This window comes from Belonocnema kinseyi, chromosome 7 (genome assembly GCF_010883055.1).
Source record: "Belonocnema kinseyi isolate 2016_QV_RU_SX_M_011 chromosome 7, B_treatae_v1, whole genome shotgun sequence".
Lineage (NCBI taxonomy): Eukaryota > Metazoa > Arthropoda > Insecta > Hymenoptera > Cynipidae > Belonocnema > Belonocnema kinseyi.
Genome location: NC_046663.1, coordinates 59,079,486 through 59,098,361, shown reverse-complemented (window position 1 = coordinate 59,098,361; position 18,876 = coordinate 59,079,486). Strand labels below are relative to the sequence as shown.

The 18,876-nt window shown below is 36.3% G+C and overlaps 1 protein-coding gene across 1 annotated transcript in view; it reads left to right on the top strand.

Annotated features, from left to right (window-relative positions):
• The window catches only part of LOC117177139 (MOXD1 homolog 2), a 91,406-nt gene extending 73,809 nt beyond the window's left edge, over positions 1-17,597 (top strand). The window contains exons 4-9 of the mRNA XM_033367637.1: positions 6,550-6,744; positions 9,452-9,538; positions 10,735-10,917; positions 11,706-12,158; positions 12,441-12,634; positions 15,228-17,597. Of these exons, the coding sequence (XP_033223528.1) occupies positions 6,550-6,744; positions 9,452-9,538; positions 10,735-10,917; positions 11,706-12,158; positions 12,441-12,634; positions 15,228-15,684 (1,569 nt within the window). The 3' untranslated portion in view covers positions 15,685-17,597. The remainder of the gene's footprint in view (positions 1-6,549; positions 6,745-9,451; positions 9,539-10,734; positions 10,918-11,705; positions 12,159-12,440; positions 12,635-15,227) is intronic.
• The last annotated feature ends 1,279 nt before the right edge of the window (positions 17,598-18,876 follow it).

The following is an 18,876-nucleotide window of genomic DNA, read 5'->3' as shown; positions in this document are numbered from 1 at the left end:
CCTGGACCACCCAACTTGTAAAATATTTTTTCTTCCTCTTACGACAAACTTTTCTTTTCACTAAAACATAACACATCTAACTTATCCAGATTGAATATCAATCAGGTTAATTACATTTTTATATTTTTTTATTAGAAATTGCTTTCTCCTTAATTTGGACCTGAAATATACTTTCACCAAAGACCATCTGCTTTACCACATGTAATTGTAACATCGTTAACTCCGCGAGGAAACGCCCGTTGGCAGCGTTAATGTGCCTATTATGTCTGCGGTTATCCTTCAAATCAGAGTTGGCGCAGTTAAGCGAGGCGATGGGTTAGCAAGGTAATCACGATCTCCACAGAGTTGTGCTTTGGTTTTACAGGACATTCATCCACGTGCAAAGCAATGGGCTCTCGTAAACCTAATTCTTAAGATATATCATAAATTTTTTAGAGTTTTAATATCCAACACTAATGGATGTACATATTTCGATGATTGAAATCATAAAATTTATTTCTCACACTAGTCGACCAAGAAATGGAAGCCAGCTTGCTTGGTGAGTTGGTATTGAAGTTTCATGTGCTCCTTCGTAATTCTGTTCCTCTCGAATCGTGCAAACTCGTTGGAGCGACTTTGGAAGACGACTTCCCACCCTTAACACACCCCAGCTCTTCTCACCCCGCAATCCCTTTCCTCTGAGAAACCCACGAGAACGTTCAAGTTAAACGAAGCCTTAATCCCGAGCAAATATCTGGGAATCGGCGATAGTTTAACTAACTTACGGGCGAACAACTCTCTCCCGCTTCCGACCTCGGGAACCTGACATAATATATCATGAAAAAGCTCAATACTGATAGGAATCGCAACCTAGAGTCAATTCCCTATATCTTCTCGAATTAAAGTTTTTTCCACTTCTACCGCTCGTAGATCTTAATTCCCCGAAAACTTGGCTATCAATTCTGCCGCTACTAGTAGAAGATTCTTCCTCCAGATACATGTAAAATACGTGGTTGATAATCTAAAGTGCAGACAACTTTTCCCAATGATTTATTTGCGGATTTAGCCTAAGGTATTTGGTTTGTTCATTTATCCAGCGATGACTGTCTGCAAATTCAAGACTCACATATACTTTACTGGGGGTTGTTGGTAGCCCTGGTTCCACTCGTGTTGCTAGTTCATTGTTCCATTGTATTCGGATCAAGAGACTTGACGCGGAGAAAAAAATGTTTCTGCTCAGAGACTTTCGGTGCATATAAGTCTTCTGAATGGAAATACCAAAGTGTACATGTAATTGCGTAGTATCTGAGCTTCTATCGGAATATTGGATAGGTCGACTTGATGATATCTACCTGCTGACGAGTTCTTTCAGAGGTGGAAGAAAATGGGACAACGATTGGATCGGATATGGATTTGTTTTGAAGAAGTACCAAGGGGAGTGGAAGAGCCAACTTGCATATTGCATTCTCGATAGCTACTTCAATCTCTACTCGCATCACCTACTGTCGTCTACCGTTTGCCACTTCTGGAAATGTCGAGTAGCACCTGTACGATGAAAATGTCTCTACTCTGAAAATGCCATGACATCCAGAATTATTTAGAGAATAAAATAGATACAATGTTGCAGTAGAATAATTAAAGAATCGCTTCGGTGAATATTTATTTATAAATGCTTTTCTGGGGTAATAGCAATTATGGTCCACTGTTCGGTGCTCATTTGCTTATGTAACAACGTGGGTTGCGATTAAATATCTAAAATGCAATTAGCTTTCCATATTTCGTCCCCAATAGGATTCTTGTCAGGATAATCTAAAAATATATTTTTTTAATTTTATAGAATGGTATCCATTTAGCATCTATTCATGAAGTAAGTTTTTGGCTAGAAATGGGCTAGAAATACGCTGAGCTATAATTCTTGAAAACGGTGTCAAGCAATTTGCTTTGAAGTAGAAATGGGGAGAACAGAAGCGGGCTATATGTCAGGACAATACATTCCATTAAGATAACCTCTCAGGTTAGATAACGACATCCTTTAAAAGGGATTTTCTTTTATTCCAATGTCACTATTATATCTCCTGACTCTATTTCATTGTTGGAACTAATTTCTCATTAACTTGATAAAGTTAATCACTGATATATCTCACATAGATCTTTCGAAACTTACTGGCCTAGCTGTTACTTTTAAACATACAATAAATAACACATAAAAACTAGTTCGTCCTAAGTAACCTTTCATGCGTAAGTACAAGCTTTCCAGGGTGTAAGCTTATAAAAAACTTTTTAACATCGTCTTGCGATTAAACACGTGGCATAACTATTTGTGCTATTAAAAGTATCTCTAGGTGTGATAGGGTTGTTGAAGTGTGGCAAGTTATATTTATGACATACGTGTACCAAGTATATAAGCTTATATTTTTATCAGAGAGTTAAGAGCCACGTGTCTGCAGGTGCTTGGAGTGACTGATCGATTAACTGGAAATTGCAATATAAAATAGGGAAAGGGGTTTAGGAATAATTTAGAAGCTGTGAGAGTGCTTTCTGGTACACATCGACAATTCCGAGTGATTGAGCCAAGAATATGGGTATAAGAACCCTCGACCTTTTTAATTATACAGGTGTGTAGGTTCCTATTCACTAGCTTGACGAATGCTCGCTTTGGTGCATATTTGAGTAGAACCACGTACTCTCTTGTAAAGGGCATTAAACCTGACTTTAACACGTTACATGTCGTTGCGCGACTTACTTGAATCCGAAGCATCGATTGGCGGCAAAAGTAACGTATCTGGCTTTAACTTTTAGTGATTTCTTTTACGAGACCAGTAGTTTGCGAAGCACCGACGAAACTCTTGTTTCCCTATTAGTGAAGTTATGAAGGACTAGTATGATGAATACTAGAGCGGAATGGAGTGTGTATGGAAACTCGGGCAATACAATTTTCTTAACCTCCTGGTTTACGTTCGCTTCGATTATCCGCAATAAAGCTTGCCTACCAATTGGCTTCGAGTGAGTTTAGAGCCAATGGAGACTCTACAAACATCTTCTCTCCTCTTAACTTTACAAACCTTTACATCAAATTTCAATAATAAAGTGAACAAGTTGGTAAACAAGAATAGTTTTGAATACTAGTGACCGAGACGAGTTTTAGGAATCGAATCCCTTAGAATTTAAATTGTTTTTTTTTTTATCGAAGGATTGAATCGATAGAAGGCAAGCTTATTGAGACCCGTGCTCGATAACCATCTGAATATCCTATTTGAAACTCGTTATAAAAAAAAGGAAATGCTCCTGCTCGGAAGGACGCGGCTGAAGCTACTAATCTGTCGTGTAGGGTTCAATGCTTGATTAAAAGGTTCTATATTATTGATACGATTGTCAGAAATAAATTTGATCATTGTGGAAATATTTTTAAATGTTTAATGAGTTCGCAAAAATGACTTCTCCTGTTTTGTGAAGTACTTGCCAAGTTTTTATGATCAAGAGTAACATGTTAATTAATTAGTGTCAAGAACAACAAACCCAAAAAATTCTAATTACGGTGTTCTTAACTTAAGGAAATTCATGAGAGAGGATATATTCTTTTATTGGGACCGAGTTACAGATGGCTGCTCTCACGAACAGACCTCGTATCGTATTCTGCCGAAAGTATAAGTACATTTCCGAGCTTTCGTGAGTTCTTGGAACAACGCATAGGAAAAAGAGACTTGCAAGATTTACTGCAGAATCGAGTGGCCGTTTTGTAAAGTTGAAGAAAGAAAAAATGCTGGGAAAAAGTAAGAGGGCGAAAAAGAGAGAAAATCGATTTAGTTTTCTGATTAGGTAACGGCCTGAAATTTAGGTAAACTCGCAGTAATTCAAAACCTGTCTGAATAGATTTCTTGAAGAAAAAATCTGCAGAAGATCCCAGTCTTAATTGCTTTTTAAATCCTAAAACTTAAACTTCGCGCTCGAATTAAATTGCAGTCTTAGTATCTTGCTTAGGCTTTTGTCAATCAATATTCGGTTTTCCTATCAAGATGCAGACACGTTCAGCACGCTGTAGGCAATCTACCGACACTCGATAACCTACAGCTTGTTTCTTCCCGGCTCGAACCAATTATCCTGGTCCAAAAGTAGATACTGCTTACGCAGATCGATTGTGTCTGATTAGGTTTCTCTTTTCTTTTGCAAATAAAATTCTTCATTTAAAAAAGCGATTACTGCTTCGGTCTTGTGCAACTTTTTTCCTACTTGTGTGAAGACTACATCTTTTATTACCTCATAGCGACGTCTACGACGGCACCGTTGTACTCGTAACATATATTTAAGTTAATAACTCAAAAACTTGAGAAACCCTTCTTTTCCGCAAATTAGCATTCCGTGACTTCCAGTTATGGATTCCACAAAAGTTTGCCGTATGTTAAACGGATATAGGTTAAAATTCTCGCCCCTGTCCTATTCAAGTAAACGGTGCCCAATTGTTCTGAATGACTAAAATAAATGTAGGCAAAGAACCGGAAGAAAGGTATGATCTTACGTGAAACGATTATCGAGGAACGTGAAAGACTGCGCGTGAGTAGCTTGCTAGTTTGACTCGAATCGATTGTAACTTACGACAATTTAATTCCGCCCTGTAACCCAGTCTTTGCAGTACCCCGAATCCAACTTGGAGAGCTTCAAATTCCGACTTTATTCTTCCCTTTTAATCAATTACACCCAAAACCGTGTGCCAGCGACATTATGAACGGATTTAAAGAACTACGTTACTTCGATTTTTGGTCCGGCACCTTCGATAATAAGAAGTCGAGAATTATAATCAATTCCTCTTTTAAAGATAAATATAGTCCTTTTTTGATTGATTATTTGAAATAGAACATTCTAATATGCATGATCCAAACTAGAACCTTGTCATTTAAATATGTTGAATTAGATACGTGATCTGACTTGTAATGTATATTAATTTTTTCCTATTTCCGATAGATTTATTGTTATAGAAAAATATTATTAATATAGTAATAGATTTATTACCCTGATCGTGGGAAAATAATTTACCATAACCACTATTTCCAACGCGTGTGGTCGAGATTTTTTCCCCTATTGAGCAGGGGTTGTTGCATCAAGGCACGTTTGCGAAAGGGGGAACTATCTCGTTTCTACATTCACAATATGTCACGGCCATCCCTATGGGATAGATCAGGTGCTTTGAATCGTTTCTTATCTTTTCCCCCAATCCAATCTTATTTTCCGTGATCTTATCCCTCTCCGGGACAGTTATATTTACAAGTTAGCGCGAAAATCTTCTCACCTGCTATAGGTAAGATGGAGGGTCTGATACCTGACTATACAAAAATGCCATTCTTCCGTTAGCCAAGTGGTTTTCCTGACTCTTCATCCGTTGTTTCAAACTCACATCTGCCAGAGCCAAAGCAACCACTTTTTTATATTCTACGTAAGCCTGGATCTTGAGATTGATATCCTTCAACCGTTTCCTGATGCAGTCATAATAAATCATGCAGCTTTTCTAAGGTGGATCGATTCCAAGGCAGAAAGCTAACACCATCGAAATAAGATCAAACTCACGTTCTTCCTAAGGCATGGACGCGAATATCAATTTCGGAACTAAGTCGGATTATTCGGGAACACTAGCACATTATTCAGTTGGACATCAAATAGATAGCAGATCGTCGAGAAACCGAGGAGAATGAAATCACCTATAAAGCAGCACGTTCCTTTGATCAATGATTCCTCAGTGTTTAATTAATATCAAGATCATTAATATTACTTGAGAGATACATCCAATTTTTTACAACTTGGTCCTCGTTTTCTGTTTAATAATTTAAAAAATTCGACATCTGTGCTGCATTAGGAATAGCGCTCTCTCTCTCTCTCTCTCTCTCTCGCAGTCGAATTATTTATTAGCTTCAGCGGAAATCCGTTACTCATTCAACTTAAGGTAGAACGTAGATTTCCCATTTTTCCCTTTAATTAAATTATGAGTTTAAAATTTAATTGAATTAATTGAAAAGTGAAACATTTTTTTTTACTATTTTGCATCTATTGTGGATAAAGTTTTTTTCTTATTTTCTCTTATTCTTTCTCTTCTTTGTATTTTTCTTTTCCTAGTTTCTGCGTGGGTTTCCTTAATGACTTCTTTCTTTCTCTTTCTTGGGGTATGTAACCGGACCACCGGTTCTTTCAAGTTGAACAGAGAACGAGATGAGGAAATTAAGCTTAATCTTGGATGAATCATGGAGTCAACGTCGCTTTATTACCGTAATTTGTAAGGGGTCTACATCTCGCAAAACGAGAGTACTGGTATGAAAAGAGGGAGGGGAATTTAAGGTTTTCCACGAAGGCGCTTCTTTAATCCCTTGAGCCTTCGTTTCATAGAAGGCTATTAATCTTTCTTTCTTTTTCCCCCAATTTTTGCATGCCTTCTTGATGACTTGGAGACGCAAAGATATGCCCTTGCTGATGACTTTGGATTTCTACAGGCTCTGGAAAGCTTTCGAAAAGTGAAAGAATGTTAAATTCAAACTAAGCCTGAGCTTGAGACCAAGAATTTTCTGACGATACATTTTTATTTTGTTTCAGAATGATACCATGCAAGTTGTTTGGCAGTACAATGCCGATGAGCCGGTATCCGCAGCTGGTGTTCTTCCTGCTCATGGAGCCGTACGAGGTTCGCGACCTCTTTACTTGGTACAGAGGGACGCTCAACCCAAACGCAGTTCTCGGAACCACGAGAACGATGCAAAACTTCAGGTGTGGAACGTCTTGAACCATCAGGTGAGTGACCTCAAAAGTTTATTTAAATACCGTCTTAATTATCCCGGAAGCAAGAAGTAACTCCAAGAAAGAGCGAGACAAATTGAAAAATAAAAAAAATTATTTTAGGTTTTCTTAACAGTATTCGAATAGAAAATTGCGGAAGTAAAAATTATGAAACGAGCAGTGCAGATGAGTACAAAGGCAATTGTTGCGAATCTTAATGTTTGAGTTAATAGAGAACGGGTTAAATTCATTGAAATTGCTGGAGAATTCACAACTCTGCAGAAGGTCATTAGTGAATCTTTAATTAGAGCTAGTTGAGTTTTGCCAATTAGTGCTATCAGCGCATTGTTATTAATAATACTGATTATTCCTGTCACGCACAGATCTGCCCAGTAATCTAGTATGTAACGAACTGTATAATTCTATTGTAATGGGTGAGCTCTTCACACAGAAGTGGGAACCTGACAGGAATTTTCCTGTCGAAAAACGACAAGAAAATATAACTGTTGGTTTCAAGGGAAACGTAATCTCTTAAACTTTAAATAATAATTTTCCTCTCTTGAAACAATTCGGGAACGAGTTTTCTATATAGTATATACTATAAATATTCCGAGAACTTTAAAATCAACAAAGTGGTTTAGTGTTTCCGTACATACGGTATTTATTTAGTCTTCCTTTTGGTTCGTCTTATTTCAATTCCCTTCGCGTAGCACTAATTACAAGTAAGTTCGAGCTTGGCACGGTGAACCCTGGCCTCATTCAACCCTTGTGTGGATATGTATAGAGTGCCTTTACACTATACATAAAACGGACATGAACAACGAAATTAGCATTGTCCGATTTCACGATAGCTCCCCATAATCTATGACCTAGCGAAGCTAATGAACGAATAGTTTTTACCGGATGTGACCCCGACGGGATTTATATCGTCATAAATTCGGTGCACAATGCCAGCGAGTTTCATCCGATAAAAATCCACTCCCACTCGGTCGCAAATGCGTTCGAACATTCGTCTCACGTGCATAGTGCAATCGGGAGCTTTCCTCGCACGCGCCTTTCACACGTAACAAAAGCATCCAACAGCACCCCTTAACCGCATAACGTTCATAGAAAAAAGCTCGTCTCTCTCACACTTTTACAGGAAGTGTCTACAATATGTGCTTGAAAAAATATAAATGGGTTGCAAATATCACCGTTAAATTTTTTTTTATTTATTCTTTTCGAATAGGTTTAATTGATAATAATCTAGAGCCACCCCTATAAATAAAATTTAATCGATTATCACTTTGTATGTGTCATAACTCAAAGGCTTCTGGCTGGAGTTATGGAATTCTCCATAATTTGAAATTAAGAACACTTATTTCAAGGAACTAACGAATTCAAATTACATTTCGATTTTGTATAAGGAGAGATTTACAAAATATTTCTTCTTCAGAAGTCTACCCCTGGCCTTGAGAAAATAAATTTCTTATACAGCTCCCATAGACTCTATTTAACGCGTTTTTTTAGTAATGTGTAAACTCCTCTAAAGTGTTTTCTTAGTATAATTCGCGGGCATTCATTATTTCTATGTGGTTTCTATAAAAAAGCAGTGGATATAAAATCACAACCAATACGCATTTAGTTTTCCGTAACGATGTTTGTTCTCTTGGATCGATTCACTTTGCCGCTTGGTCAGACGCAGTCATATCCTCGGGCGCGTCTGCATTTAACAGCGAATGGCCCAGCTGGGTAATCTCGAAATCGTTAATTTTGTAGAACTACGTGGGAAAATTGTGAAGCCCGCGAGCTCTTTAGTTCAATGAAGTAACTGAAAAAGAAATCTGGCACGGGAAGGAAAAATTCTTAATTTTTATTTTCAAACATACTTTAGCAGATTATATGCTCTTTACGATATTATGTCTCATTTATTTTTCACCTTCATACATTATATCTTCTAGAAACTCGCATAAAATTGATTGATATATTATCATAATTATATGAAGCAGACAAACGTAAATTTATTTTTTTTTCCCCCTGGATTTTTCGAAATGTTTCGTTACTTCAGAGAAAAAACTAATTTTTTCCCTTTCTTGAATGAAATGAATTCGTCAAAGTTTCTTAAGATGGAGTGCAATTTATGTCTTTTTTGTCCACTTGCCCGTACAATAAGTCCTATATCCAGTGATACTTTTTCCTTTTCCACGTCGGCTCTCGCACAAGGCAGAAGCACGATAATTGAATCGGCGCCTCGATATTCGTTTTTCTCGCGTTCTGTGTTGCTCCTCGTCTGCGGGAAGCGAGTGAAAAAGTTGACAAGCGCGCAAAAGTCCCAATCCATCCGAGCTTTAAATAACGCAAAATGTTTATTCATCAAAGAGAAAAGTGGCGGATTCTATTAATGCCGCAATTAATATTTATTCTGACATTAATGCTGATAAGAAAAAGTTGTAATTTTGAAGACGTTCTATTTATGCCTTTTAAAATATTAAAATATACAATCTGCATAAGAAAATTCTATTTAATGCTTTTCAAAGAAGAAGGGTTTACTCGACAAAGCTCCTTCGAGATTTTAAGTAGTTCTTGTAAAAATCTTGAATAATCGAAGTGTCTTTACTCATTCTCTTAGCTGCTTCTTCGTCGAGATAGAGAAGTAAGAGAGTACTCTTTGTTTACCGACATTAAGTTTTTGAAATACTTATACTTGTGTGTGTATGAAAAAAACTTTGAATTTATTTTTTAGGTTCGTTTACCAACAGAGCAAGATACACTGTTTTGGTGTCGAATTCTCAAGATGCCGAACATCCACCGCAAGAACCACGTTGTGAGAGTAAGTCTTCCTTTATAGCGAACTTATATCACTTAAATACGCCCTCGACCCAGTTCGTTAGCGAATGCCACACTCGCGGAAGGCTCATGCAGAAATTATGGTAGGAAAACTTTCTTGGTATTCTCCGGGGAAACTGGACCGTAAACTTCTCTAAATCATACATAAAGAAACTTGAAGATGCCAATATTTTATTACTCGCTTCAGGTCTTTTCGAGTTTAGTTTTTTAAGTTCAATTTGTCCAGTTTATTTGATCAAGTTTCCTTTATCGATTTTATTTTCGAGTAGAACCATTACTTCCTGGGCGTTAAATAACTGGACAAGCAGCATGATTAATGAAGGCGCGACGACGGCGCCTCGTCGTCTTGCGTACAAATGGATGGATCCGGTAGTTCCGGAGATGCAAGAATGGTGTCTAGTTTCGATAAAGAATACCGATTTTAAAAAGTTTTACATTTTTTGTGAAGCAAAAGAAGAGTAAACAGCATTTTTAGCTCTGACTTAGACACTATCAATCTTATGATTAGTTTTAAGAATGATATTCTTCCTTCAGGTTAAGAACTTCCAATCTGAAGGGTGTATCTAGGGACTGGAGAGTTTAGTATTCAGCAGTGATTATCTTCTAAAGTTAAGCTTTTCCACGAGAAGTAATTAAGATTAAACTGTAGCAAGGGTATTAATCCCATCTCACCAGAGGTGCGAAGCGCGTTTTGGATTTCCGGCACTATGAAGTTTCCGATATAGTCTGAAGTCTCATACTAGTGCCAACTAGTACGTGGATTTCGTACATGATCGTACGTGACTCTACTTCTCGATTCTGGCACCACACGTTCCTCTCTACTACAGAGTTGCGTTTCCTTAGTGCAGAACATCAGGGGTACATAACTTTTGCAATCGGCGCCCCTGCATTTCAATCACTTTATAATCACTTTCATTTACTTTAAATCAAAAACAGCATACCTTTCATGATTAATCTTTTATCATCCAAAATGTAAAGTTCCTATATAAACCGGGGATAGTGGGATGGAGAATTAGGGAAAGCGAAGCGATTAGTGTTGAGCTTAGCTAGGGTCGCGCTTGTCTGAACTGGCTTCGTTCGAATGGGTTCCTGGACGGGAAATTCGGAACTACGACACGAATATCTCGTTAGCGTGATTCCTAGAACTTTGTTCAAACGAAGCACTTCTACAATTTGCAGTACGAGCCCGTCATTCAGCCAGGCAGCCAGGAGTACCTGCACCACATGACGTTGTACGAGTGTCGAGGCAATCAGACTGAATTGGAGGCCGCCACGAGGACCACCGGAGAAGTCTGCTTCCAACCAGATCAACCTACGATCAAATGCAGCACTATAGCTGCTACCTGGAGTCTCGGTTCAGAGGTATGTTAATTATCATCCAAAAGTTTCAAATTAGTTTTTCATATTTTATACAAGTTTCGAGGTCCCTAGAGGGATTAACTAGTTAAAAGTTTTAGAATCAATAAAGATACTACCAAAAAGCATTAGAGAAGAGATCTATACAATAAATTTTTAACTATAACATTTTGTTTCACCATCTCTTTTAACTTAACTCATCTGGCAGCCGAGGTTGGATTACTTGTTGCAACCCCTAATTCCTGAAATTGTAAACTTCCTCATTCAAGTTTTCAAATCATAAGAAGATAATTTCTAACAGAGAATTTGCGAGGGCTATTTGCATGTGCAATCTTAGGTCTCAAATTCAAGTTACGACGCAAATTACTCTCGTTCCATCGCGTCAGCTAACTTCTCTCGTGCCATTAGTATCCTTGCATTCGTCGAGATATCCCGCGTCAGGAAGTCCCATTGCCATTTGATTCTCTGCTCGGTGACTGCACGATGAGTTCTCTCTCTTTTAACCCGAAAGACGTCGGCTGGAAGGCACTAACGCAGCCGTTTGCTATAATCCCGCGAGCAAGGTAATGCATACCAATGGCAGAACGACCGCAAACCCATTCCCCGCGGTCTGTGGAAACGTGAGCTCCCTGCGAAGGTGCAATCTCACACGCGTCCTCTCTCCCGATGCCTATGGGATCTTGCAGAAACGCACACGCTATCTTTTCTTGCCACACGTTCCCGATCAATGTTCTGTTTTTACTCCCATTCCATGCTCGAGCGCTGCTTTATACGTCTCTTTTACCTTTGCGCAGGGCTTTAATTACCCACCTGAGGCCGGATACGCACTGGACCCGCACGGTGGACCACGCTACTACATGTTGGAGACCCTCTATGCCAATCCGCGACGGGACGCCTTCATTAACGACAATTCCGGCCTTCGTTTACTGTACACCGACCGGCTCAGAATTCACGATGCCGGGATACTCAGTATAGGCATCGATCCTAATTGGCGCCACATCATACCACCTGGTCAACCGGAAGTTGTTTCCGAGGGGCATTGCATCGCTGAGTGCACTGGGCAAACTGTGCCCAATAATGGAATCAACATGTTTGCCGTCATCATGCACACACACGAGCTTGGCAGAAAGGTCAGGCTACGACAAATCCGAGCTGGAGAAGAACTATCGCCTATAGCTGCTGACGCTAATTATGATCCCAAGTATCAGGAATACAGAAGACTTCAGCGACCTGCCAAAGTTTATCCGGTAAGCATTGCATTCAAAATTTTTGTGATATATTTAAATCCAAATGGAAAAATAATTAGATCTATTCAACGATAATTATTTTATTTCACTCTCGGAATGTAAGTTGGTTTCCACTTTAAACTCTTTCTTTTCTTATCAAGCATGTTTAAGGATGTGCTGAACATTCCCTGAACTCCACCGGTCTTGGTCTTTGCGTGACCTATCAGATACTAGCCACCTATCTTTCGTGGCCAATCAAATCCCGAGTTTCTTTAACAAGAGTTTTTTTCCCTTCGATTTCAGGGCGACCACTTGATAGCGGAATGTACCTACTCGTCCGAGTCTCGAGCTGGGATCACCTTAGGAGGAATGGGGATGAGAGAAGAGAATTGTCTGGTCTCCGCACTCTATTATCCACGCATCGACTTGTCCCTCTGCTACTCCCTTCCATCTCTGCCTACAGTACTTCATAGCTTGGGAATTCAAAAGCTGGTCGAGTAAGTACAATGTATTATCATTACTTCCCTTAGTTAATTTTTACCAAAATTTTTTCGTTCGGATAAGTAGTTCTAAGATATCTGAATAGAGAGTATATCATATTCTAAGATGGCGCGGCGAAGACAAATTAATTTTCGTTCTAGAAGTGTTGAATGCGAAAGGAGAATTAATAAACTATTAGTCAGAGTGCGAAATAACAGCTATTATTGATGTTCACAAAGCTACATTAACTACTCACAGAAGCTCTATTATTTTCAATTGGCTATTAGCACCGTTTGTCACTGAGTGCTGCTGTGAGAGTACTGTTGGTCATGTGAAGATTTATAACTCCACTCATTCCGCGATGTACAATTTTTATTTCGTGCATGAAGTTCTCTATATGTGTCCATCTCGAAGAGAGATATTCGCATGAATCCTTCGTCCGGCTCGAAGGACCAATGTTGCAGATTGCATCATAAAAATGTCTTATCATTCATTCTCGTAAAAGAGATTTGATGCTCTTTATAATTACTTAAAAATTAATTAAAGTCGAATGTCAAATCATAGATTTTTCTTCATGTCTTACGGCCCACACAAATTAAAATAAAATTGAGCCAATAATTTTTTTTCGAATTTAGAATTTATTTGATTAAAAACTCCTTTCTCAATTTTTCACGCTTCGGCACAATGTGTACCTTTTCAAAAGGTTTTAACCTAAATAATTATATTTTTACAATTATTTATTTTAAAGAGAACAATAATGATCAATAATTTCGTAGAATAATCTAAATTTTTTTACTTGAGTTTTCGAAGTTTGAGTGAATCAAACACAGTATTAATGTCGTGCAGCAAAAAACAAAAATAAAGAACGATGTCATTGGAAATTTTTCTGGTCAACAAATTTTTTCTTAAGTCAAATTTTAAAACAATAAATATGGTTATATTGAAGTTTCAAAAAATTCTTGAGACTTTAATCAATTAGGGACTACAATTAATACCTAAATACAGTGTGCGTAATGAGCATTGACAAACGATGGACAATGTTTCATTGGAACTGCTGATGAGAAAGCGCGAAAATAAGTTTAAATTAAAAGTGAGAAATTTTGTAACTAAAAAGATGACATTATTTGATAATACTTTGATCAATTTTATTATTGTTTAGGATTTCAGTGTGTAAGTTTACTTAAATCTTTTGAAATTTGTTTATAAAAATAGATTCAATAACAATAATAATTTTTTGACAAACCTCTGTTAAAATTCCCAACTTCATAATCTCTTTTGTGTTCAGCAATTCTGGTTTTTAATATCTGGCCAGTTTGACTTATATAATCTTTATTACAACATTTACATTTAATTAGAGAAATAGCATCAGATACATTTTCAATGGAATCTCTGTCTTTCTTCTTCGACAAATAATTATCTAAAGTGCTTGTGTTTGTAAAATAAACGTTGATATTAAATTTTGTAAGTGAATTCCTTAATCGTTCAGATAAACCCTGAATGTAAGGTAAGGTAACATACAAATTAAATCTATTTTTAGTATTACTGCATTTGTTGTTTTGATCAGTTGTTTTTAGTTGATTAAAAATTTTTTTCTGAACTTTATATCACTCAATTTAACACATCTATCTACTTAAGCTATTATTAAACTTATTTTCTGACAATATAAATGGTGTGAATTATAGTTTAAGTATCTGCTAGACCAAGAAGGTTTTTTGTACCAATTTGTTAATAAATCATAATTTGGAGTTTTTATAATTTGCAAATCAAAATATTTAATAACATTATTAATCTCGCATTCATGGGTGAAATTTATACAATCTTCAATACTATTAAATGCATTTAAGAAAATTTAAATATTGTCGGTAGGAACAATAGATAAAATGTTATCGGCATAACGTTTATATAAAATGGGTGTAAAATATAATTTTGTTTCTACATTTGTCAAGTTATAATTCAAGTTAAATTTTTCATCAATGCAATCTAAAGCAAAATCTAGTCAGATTCCGTCAAGCATGGACACACAATCTAAAAAAACTGTTGGATGAGTTTTTGGTCTATTAATAGTTTTTAAACAATCTTTAAATTCCCAACTATTTTAGACAAACGAATTAGTATTAATAGAAACTGGCTTTAGAAAATTGGAAACATAGTTTGATAAAATCTAAATTGGAGAACCAACAGTAGAAACAGTTAATCTCCAACTTAAATTAGGTTTGTGAACATTAGGAAGAGCATAAGCTTTTGTTATGACAATATTGTGAGTTTTTAAACTCTATGTTCATTGATCATTAATTAATATTTTAAATTTCCATCTAATAGCTCTGTTATTACATTTATTTTAGATAGTTGGAACCATACTAGTTTTAATATTCTTGTACAAAATATAATTTGTTAGAATGTTTTAAATTCTATTATTATAATCATCTCTATTTGCTGCAACCACTTAGTTACCTTTATCATCCCTCACAAAAATTAAATCTTTGCGATTCTTTGGCAAATTTTTAACTACCTGAACTTTTTTCGAATATTAAATTTTAAATCTGAACCTAGATTCTCCAACTAAACAGCTCTTTCCGCTATTTTCACGACATTCTAATCTTCTTGTTACAGAACTGCAGATTCGGTGCAAATTGTAGAGCCTCGTGATCTTCAAGGTATGACTTTGGAGGAGCGCTTACTGAGCTACGATTGGCAGACAAAGTTTCAGAGTTTCCTAGATGCCACTCGAAGAGGAACATTTAAGCCTCTTTGTTCAAACAGTAAAGGAGTCGCTCTATCGGGAATGAAGGTAGAATCACACTACCCTCGGATTTTGAAGAGTTATCGTGAGCAGATTCTCCCGTGTTCGAAAAAACCACTGAGAAACAAATTGGCTATGATGTTGAGTGGCGATGGTGACATCGGGGCGCCAATGGACGACAGTGATGAGTCCAATGCTGTGGAACGGGGGCAACTTGTTCGAAACAAAGTGTCCCGAAGCAGTGAAGGTCCAGCGGCCGGAAGTTCCGGTGCAAAGTCCGTTTCCGTCGCGTTATTAGTGGCCGCGATAGTTTTTTCCTTCAGGTGAAGGAAATATGACAGTATTTATCAGTGAATTTTTTTGTTAATCATCATCGCTGATGAAGACTTGAAAGGAGACGCTTATGTGAGTACCAAGTGGATGTTTAAAGTGTCAAAAAGGTATTCTGGATAGCTTAGAGCACACTGGTTCTGTTTTCGGATTTTCGGGTGTCTTTCGATGCTTTCATGATTAGAGACACTTTCGAGTGGCTGATTTCAGAAATTTCTTGAACATCCCTTCGTCGAAAGGCACCTTCGAAAGGACAAACGTACTCATGACGAGACGGCGTAGGTTCTTGAATTCTCTTCTGAAGAGGTCAAGAGATACACACATAGGCTGTTTATTTGCCGAGTGGGAGTCGTTCAACGTTCCCGTAGGTATTGTTTTTCATACCAAGAATGCTGAATAAAAAATGTAATTTATTTTCCGCTTGGATAAGAGGGCATTCGTGGAATTGTTGGGTCAATCAAAATTACACGACTCCCAGTGCGGAACTTGTATATTTTGTTAATTATATTAGAATTTTTGTGAAAGTCGTAGGAGCGATGGTCTTCTTGCAAGAACCTCACGTTGAATAAGTCAACGACGTACTGATTTAATTTATAAGTCGCACCAAGTATTTGGATCAACGCTTGTACGATTTGCTTGTATTATTGTGTACAGTTTTTATACATAGTACTTCCTTTCGCAATTGTGAGCGAGAGGGATAATTATTTATTATTATTTAAAGTTGTAAAGAGAGATTATTTTCAATGTTGACTCATCTTGCTTTATTCACGAAAACATACACAGACTGATCAGCTTACACTCGTGCATGATTCTATTCTGAAACGTTAATCATATTAGAAAGATGATTGATTTATTTATCTCTCAAACCCTCTGGGATCAATGGTTTCGCTGGAATTAAAAATAACTTACGATTTAATCTTACAGCTCTTATCAGGAAAGAATTTGTTTTTTTTTCTGCAAAGTTTTCAAGTTAGACTGAGCCCACGGGAAAGCGGAATTGAATATCTGAGAGATGATGGAAGGTTCCCTCCTAGAGGATAGCATTTCACCCAGCCGATTAAATCGATATTAATATGTCGTGTAGTAATATTTTACAAGTTAATGTGATCATTATTCATAAATGTCATAGGGCATCTGTGTGTGTAGTAGAGTAAGGCAGACTAAATCTAAAGCAGAAGCTACAAACTGAACGTCTCGATATTCTACCAAATTTTTATCTTGCAAAACCAGCACCAATTTTAAATTTCAATAGAAACTTGTCAAATTTGTTGCCGACTGCTAAAGGCAGCTGAAGTCATTGGTCGGCTACTTTTCATGTTTACAAGTTGAAGCCCGAGTCAGTGGAGAACTAGCCACTAAAACTTTCGTTACCGCTGAATCAATTCGACGTCAATAGAGCAACAGCAGGATCAAGCCGATCTCCAAAGTCGCCAGGTGAGAGCAACAGAGTTAAGTTCTAGGGAAACTACCGGTGATATGGCCAGAACAATCAACGTAAAGTGTCAGGATTAGATGTCACTTAAATAGCTGGAGATATGTTATAGCTAGAGAAAGATATAATGCATTTATTGTATTTGGCGATTTTGAATCGAGTGTACGTTAGTTCATTTCTAATGCGATATCCTGTCCTCATCACTTCTCCCTCTTTCATTATTTATTTATTTATTTATTTAAAACCCAGTGATTTTCTAATAGGATGTAGAATCCAGTGAAATTTGATTTGCAACGTTGACATTAATATACAAGAAGATGCTAGTCATTTACTCCTCCTAAAGATAAAAGCTTGTCAGCCTTTGATTTGTGATCAATGAATCCGCTCGAATTACAAACAGATCGGCAGATTTTTTTATGGAACAGATCCGTAATTTCTCAAGGAATCTGTATTATCATCAAAGAAAGGGGAAGAAAAAGTGCCTCTCCTTCTTGAAGCATACGATATTTTTTTATAACAAATTGATAATTTCAGACATTTCTCGAAATATAGTCATGATTTCAGCCTATATTAGATATCGAATGAAAGAAGCATGATTTACGGTAATTTTAAGGGCAATTTATGTTAACTTACCATAAATTGCCCAAAATTTCTATAAATTTCCAGAAATTGATGTTATTTTTCGGACATTAACGCCAATTTTACTGGTAAATATATACAGGTAATTTATGGTAACTTATCATACATTTCACAAAATTCAATTGACAAATGTCTATAAATTGCCGGAAATTTATGGAAAATTTTGGTTATTAATGGTAATTTTTCTGGTAAATATGGTAACCTACCATAAATTATCAAAAATTCAATTTTAAACATTTTGATAAATTTTCGGAAATTTATGTTTATTTTTCGGTCATTTATGGCAATTTAACAGATAAATATGGGAAATCACCATAAATTACCCAAAATTCAATGTTATACATTTTTATACATTTCCGGAAATTTGTGAAATTTTTGGTATTTTATAGTAACTTACCATAAATTTCCCCAAAATTCAGTTGAATTATGCCTACAAATTTCCGGAATTCATGGAAATTTTTGGTTATTTATGGTAATTTTTCAGGTAAATATGGCAACTTACCATAAATTAGCCAAAACTTAATTTTAAACATTTTGATAAATTTCTTAAATTAATGGTAACTTACTATCAATTTCACAAAATTAAATTGGAAAATTTCCAGAAATTTTCAGTTAATAATCTTAATTTAAAAGGTAAATATGACAAATTACTATAAATTACCCAAATTTATTTAAAAACATTTGTTATAAATTTCGGAACTTTTTGGTCATTTATGGCAATTTTACCAAATTCAACTGAAAAATGTCTATAAATTCCCGGAAATTTATGGACATTTTCGGTCATTTATGTTTATTTAAGGGGTAAATATGGTAAATTACTCGAAATTCAAGTTTAAACATTTTTATAAATTTCCAAACATTTTTGAAATTTTTGCCAAAAATACAATTAAAAAATAGTTCTACATTTTCGGAATATTCTAGAAATTTTTGGTCATTCACGGTCATTTTGCAGGTAAATATGGCAACTTACCATTCATTACCCAAAATTCAATGTTAAATATTTTGATCAATTTTCGAAAATTGATGAATTTTTTGTTAATTTATGAAATTTATGGTAACTTAAAATCCATTTCCCAAAACTCAAATGAAAAATGTCTATAAAATTTCGGAAATTTTCG